The sequence below is a fragment of the Salvelinus sp. IW2-2015 genome, linkage group LG25, assembly GCF_002910315.2.
Source record: "Salvelinus sp. IW2-2015 linkage group LG25, ASM291031v2, whole genome shotgun sequence".
Lineage (NCBI taxonomy): Eukaryota > Metazoa > Chordata > Actinopteri > Salmoniformes > Salmonidae > Salvelinus > Salvelinus sp. IW2-2015.
The window spans coordinates 3,187,026-3,193,684 of record NC_036865.1 but is presented as its reverse complement, the minus strand read 5'-3'; the positions used below and the strand labels follow the sequence as shown (position 1 = coordinate 3,193,684).

The 6,659-nt window shown below is 39.9% G+C and overlaps 1 protein-coding gene across 1 annotated transcript in view; it reads right to left on the bottom strand.

Moving 5' to 3' along the window:
* LOC111951674 (ubiquitin domain-containing protein 1-like) overlaps positions 1-6,659 on the bottom strand; it is a 28,298-nt gene that overhangs the window by 18,965 nt on the left and 2,674 nt on the right. Inside the window, exon 2 of the mRNA XM_023969886.2 lies at positions 2,260-2,487. Within this exon, the coding sequence (XP_023825654.1) occupies positions 2,260-2,487 (228 nt within the window). The remainder of the gene's footprint in view (positions 1-2,259; positions 2,488-6,659) is intronic.

The window sequence follows — 6,659 nt, the reverse complement described above, 5'->3', positions numbered from 1 at the left end:
GTTACTCAGTGATGTGTTGTGTTGGATTTGCCCCAAACATGCGGTGACTTCAGAAAGTATTCATACCCCTTGACTTATTCAAGATTTTGTTGTGTTACAGCCTGAATTCAAAATTAATTTAAAAAAAAATCTCACCCATTTACACACAATACCCCATAATGACAAAGTGAAAACATGTTTTTAGACATTTTTTACAATTTATTGAAAATGAAATACAGAAATATCTCATTTATATAAGTATTCACACCACTGAATGAAAACTTTGTATAAGCACCTTTGGTGCCGATTACATCTGAGTCTTTTTTGGTAAGTCTATAAGATCTTTGCACWCCTGGATTGTACAATATTTGGCCGTTATTATTTTTAAACTTCTTCAAGCTCTGTCAAGTTGATTGTTGATTATTGCTAGACAACCATTTTTAAATCTTGGTGATTTAAGTCAAAACTGTAACTAGGCCACTCAGGAACATTAAATGTAATCTTGGTAAGCAACTCCAGTGTAGATTTGGCCTTGTGTTTTAGGTTATTGTCCTGCTGAAAGTGTCTTTTGGAAAGCAGACTGAACCAGTTTTTTCTCTAGGAGTTTGCCTGTGCTTAGCTCAATTACGTTTCTTTTTATCCCAAAAAAACTCCAGAGTCCTTGCCAATGACAAGCATACCCATAACATGATGCAGCCACCACCATGCTTAAAATGAGTGGTAATAAGTGATGTGTTGTGTTGGATTTGCCACAAACATTATGATTTATATTCAGGACAAAAAGTCAATTTCTTTGCCAATTATTTTGCAGTATAACTTAAGTGCCTTGTTGCAAAGGATAAATGTTTTGGAATATTTGCATTCTGTACAGACTTCCTTCTTTTCACTCTGTCATTTAGGTTAGTATTGTGGAGTAACTACAATGCTGTTGAACCCCTCAATTTTCTCATATCACAACAATTAAACTCTAACTGTTTTAAAATCATCATTGACCTCATGGTGTGAGCGGTTTCCTTCCTCTCCGGCAACTAAGTTAGGAAGGACACCTGTATCTTTGTAGTGACTGGGTGTAGTGGTACAACATCCAAASGTGTAATGAATAACTTTGTCATGCTCAAAGGGATATTCAGCTGCTGCTTTTTTTATACCCATCGGTGCCCTTCTTTGCAAGGCATTGATAAAACGCTCTGGTCTTAAAATTCACTACTCAATTGAGGGACCTTACAGATAATTMTATGAGTAGGATACAGATTTGGGGTAGTCATTCAAAAAACATGTTAACCACTATTATTGAACACGGAATGAGTCCATGCAACTTATTATGTGACTTGTTCAGCACATTTTTACTCTTGTACTAATTTAGGCTTGGCATAACATAGGGGTTAAATACTTATTGACTGAAGACATTTCAGCTTTACATTTTTTATACATTTCTAAAATGTTCTACAAATAAATGTCTACTTTGACATTATGGGGTATTGTGGGTAGATCAGTGACACAAAATCTCAATTTAGTCCATTTTAAATTCAGGCTGTAACACAACAAAATGTGGAAAAAGTCAAGGGATGTGAATACTTTATGAAGGCACTGTAATGTATTGCATTCAGGCCAAAAAGAGTATTCCTTTGTTTTTTTTTGCAGTATTACTTTAGTGCCTTGTCGCATACAAGATGCATGTTTTGGAATATTTATTATGTATATTTATATTGTTCTTGTCACTCTGTCATTTAGGTCATTATTGTTGATAGTCAATAAGCATGGTCATTAACTTAACCATGCTTAAAGAGAGATTCAATGTCAATGTTGTTGATCCAMCCTCAGTTCTTCTATCACAGCCATTGAACTCTGAAGCTGTTTTAAAATCACCAATGGCCTCATGGTAATATCCCTGAGCAGTTTCTTTCCTGTCCTGCAGCTCATTCATGAATACACGTCACTGTGTAGTGGGCACAGTAACATTAGAACATTTTAAAGAATTATGCTTTAAAGAAAAAGTTTCTATATATTTTTACATTTTGTATTCTTATGTTTAGCTCACATAATATCATGTAAAAGTAGGCATTAAGGTATCTGCAATAGAATAGGCATGGCAAAAACAAATGTAGACATTAATACATGCTTCTTTATAGCTTCCAACCAATTCTTCACAATGGAGGGGGAGTGCCAAGATGGAGGAGCAGTGGCTTGAAAACAGCACCCCCTATCAGTCATCTAGTGTATTAATAATTGGATGGAACATGTSAGCGTGTGTGTGTGTGTGGGCGCATGCGTGTATCTCACCATGTGGTAGTGTGATGCAGGCTCCGTCCACTATGGCCTGAGCCATTTCCAGGTCGTTAAGCTCTACGGCCACCGCTGCTGCTCGGAGCGCGTCCCAAATCTCCTTCCTGCCGTCAAAAGCTGGGGCCGTGTCCCAAAACTCATCCCTCTTACTCCTCAGCTGGCCCTCCGTCATAGGGTACTCATTCTTCCATTTAAGACGCTCCTTCTTCAGTGGCTCGTTGCGTCCTGAAGGGAAATAAAGAGAATGAAATACATACATTTGGTTCCCAAAGGTGAGGATATTARACTCAGTGTTATGTACATGTACACTGCCATTCCTCTGAATGTCATGTCACAGCACTCATTACAAAGTGTAGCGTGCTAGCTATCATTCCGTCTATGGCATTGCCTATGGCATATCAAAACAGGTGCAAAGATTCCATTTCCAAATGCCAGAACTAGCCATTGTATAATGGTTTATTAGGGGGCATTTCTACATMCAGAAGTGGGGACATTCACAGTCTCTTCTCAGGTCCTTCGGTCTTAGACTCGTGCTATCAATTGACGAACCGAGTGAGAACCTGTAGTGAGAACAGAAGCAACCAAAGCAGAATCGTATAATCTGACAAGGTAAATAAGTGAATAGTAAGCAGGAATAGTTCTCTAGGCACTTTGTCAATGTCTGCCTCTGAGAAAACCAGATATTCTGAGTGAATCTCTACTAGTACTGCCATGTTAGCCCATATCTAAGGTTCAGAGATACCTGGGGCATGACTTGATACTGCTGAAACACATCTCAAGGAGCCGTGCGTTTGTGTGTACCCCTCTGTAAGAATCTTTCTGCAAAGAGACTCAGTATAATACTCTGCTGCCTGACGGTGGTCATAGTGCTGTATACAGTACTAGAAATTAAGGTCACTTTGAGAGAGAGAGCGGGAGAGAGAACGAGAGAGAATAAGAGAGCGAGAGCGCTAGAAATCAAAGTGATTATTTATAGTGCAGTGTGTTACCCACGGTCACACACATGTACACACACAAATGGACGACAGTGGATTACCGCAGTAATCGGGTGCCACATAACAGGATGTAGTGTCTGCTGTCCCACGATGCATTGCTCTGAGAGATGAGTGTTGAGTGGAGACTGCCAGGTGGCTGCAATAACCTCAATGGACCTCACATTTCAGATAACTGCATTCTGAAAAAACACCTTCATTGATTAAACAAATCCTTATTTCTTAGATCATGAACCAACGAAGATAGAATCGCCCCGTTAGATAGATACTCGTTTAACCCGACTGTACACAGCGGTCGACTACAACGTACTGACTCAAGTGGCTTTCTATTATATAAATTACTGTGCATTTAGCTAAGCACCCATGATAGCAGCTGCAATGTCATTGTCAGCCGAACACAGGGTTGAATGCTAGCGTGTTAGCTGCCAAGTGTTAGCCTGTTATGAGTACTAATCCTCACTGCTACCGGGGTGGGTTTAGGCTACTGAACAGAGAGAGAGAGGTGCAATGATGGTGTATCCATCTATTGACATGTCTTGGCCAATTCATTTATTGTTTGGTTCATTGATTGATTGATTGATATTTATCATCCTTTGAAAATAAATTCTTAGCCCTAGTTGATTCTGACCAACTCGTTCTCTCATCCTTGGTCTTGGCATAAGAATAACACAATAGGTGAAACCTATTAAGGTCATTTCCATGTAAAAGGACTCATTAGCACCACCGTGAAGTTCATTGGAGCGTATCAAATTGGGTGTCAAATGAAATCTAAAAGTTTATATTTTGGAGACATACAGTATATACATTTCTCAACCATTTTCCATCCTAAACAAATGTGGAATAAGCAAAGGCTTTGATTTCTTGTCAAACAAATGGAAAATGGGTCTTAGAAAACATATACCAGAAAAAGTCTTAAAAGGTATGAGAAATTGAGATATTTTGTCACTGATCTATCTACACAAAATACCCCAGAATGTTAAAGTAGAGACCCTTAAACCCAGACTTGGACCACATAACCAAATCTGGTGAATTGACGGTATTCGATAGCTCTTCGAATGGGTCGTTGGGTCTCAAGTTCAATATGAGTTTCGGCTTAAACTAACGTAAACATCCTCAGTGAAATATAGTGGATTTGCAGACTTAGATTGCTGCTAATGTTTAATACGCTCCTCAATTGCGAGGATTCGAATTACTCCGCAGCGCACAAGTGTGAACTAGTTTTTACGCGTTAGTAAACGTTATCATACTTGCTTTTTCATACTCAGGAGATGAAGGAATGTGGAAGCAAAAGCGATTGCTCAGATAGATTAGTCAACGCCGCAAACGTGATAAGTGGGGTCTGCGTTGGTCAGATAGGACCATGGACATGGCTTTGTCATAGCTATTGTCTATGTCGTGGGGATATATATTGACATGGAGGACAGCCTCCAATCAGAATCGCTCTAGCAGTACGATATGACCTGTTTAGATTTTGACAAAATGCTTACTCCCTGTGGACTATAGAAGTAAGAATTGTCGTTGAGCTTTGGAGTCACTTTCATGAGATAGAGTCGCGTATGTTTGGATAAACAAAAACCCACAATTTGACAAACTCCAAACGTTGTTATGCAAGAATGGGCTGCCATCACAGATGTGGCCCAGAAGTTATTGACACCCAGGGTGGATTGCTCAGAGGTCTTGAAAAATAAGGGTCAACATTGACAAATATTTGACTCTTTGCATGCAACTTATGTCAATTGCCATTAAAGCTTTTTGACACTTTGAAATGCTTGTAAATTATATCTTGTGTTTTTCATAGTTATAGATCTGACAAAATTCTGAAGACCTGAAGCAGCAACTCTGTGGAAATTAATTTTGTTTGTATTTCAACTTTTGGCCAAACTGTAGCTCGCATTCTGTATATAAGCTATGAAGTTATATATTTAGAACCACCATTGCTGATTGGAATTAAGCGCCGCCTGTGTCTTTGATTTGTGTCGCAAGAACGGTTTGTTTTTTGTTTTTTTGACTTGTAAAACAGGATGAATAAAATACGTATGTTAAACATTATCAGTAATTACCAGGACTCTACAAATTTGTTTGAAAATCACAACAAGATTGTTAAACTGGCTTAGGTTATTGACGCGATCTGATTTAGGATTTACCTGTGAGCAAGGCCTTATTTTATCATGTGAAGGTTTCATTCAGGTCTCTTTTTTTAAAGCACACTTGGTCTTTGGCAGGAGAAAGCGCAGATCAGGGGAACCAGAGGCCAGGGACGTCAACCAACAAGAAGACACCAAGTGTTCCCACTGTGGAAGTGTTTTACCAGTTAGGGAAACCTGAAAGAAAACGCAGAGGAATAACACAGGTGAGAAGCTTACTCATCGCCTCCCAGTGTGGAAGGGTTTTTAACCATTTTAGGGAACGCTGAAAATACATGAGAGAATACACACAGGGGAGAGGCCTTACCATGTGCGCAGTGTGGCTAAGTTCTTTAAAAAGTTATGGAACTTGAAAAAACACGAGAGAATACACACAGGTGAGAAGCTTACAATGCTCACCCATTGTGGAAGGGTTTCAGCAGCCGGCGAATCTGAAAACGGATGAGAGAATAACACAGGGGAGAAGCTTACGCAACTGATCCCAGTGTGGAAAGTGGTTTCAACTGTTCAGAGGGAGTGAAACCTGAGGAATACACACGGGGAGAAGCCTTACCATTGCTCCAGTGCGGAAAGGTTTTAAAAGTTATGGAACCTGAAAGAACGGAGAATACACACAGGTGAAGAAGCCTTACATTCGCTCCAGTGCGAAAGAGTTTTAACGTTTTTTTGGGAACCTGAAAACATGAGAGAATGCACACAGGGGAGAGGCTTTACCACTGCTCCCAGTGTGGCAAGTGGGTTTTTAAAAAGTTATGGACTGAAAGAAACACGAGAGAATACACCAGGTGAGAAGCTTACGCACTGCTCCAGTGTTGTAAAGTGTTTCAACAGCTGGGGAGCTGCAAATGGCATGAGAGAATACACGGGGAGAGCCTTACCTGTCCAGTGTGGAAAGAGTGTTTAACAATTTAGGGAACTGTTAAAAAATGAGAAAATACACCAGGGGAGAAGCCTTACCACTGCTCCAATTAGTGTGGAAAGGGTTTTAACCATTTTAGGGAACCTGAAAAACACGAGAGAATACAACAGGTGAGAAGCCTTACCACTGCTCCAGTGTGGGAGGGTTTTCAGCCAGCCGGGAATCTGACGGCATGAGAGAATAACACAGGGAGAAAAGCCTTACCACTGCTCCCAGTGCGGAAAGAGTTTTAGCGATTTAAGGACCTGAAAAACATGGAGAATACACAGTACGGGGAGAATGCTTCCAACTGCTCCCATTGAAGAAAGAAGTTTTAAACGATTTAGTGAAAACCTGAAAAAA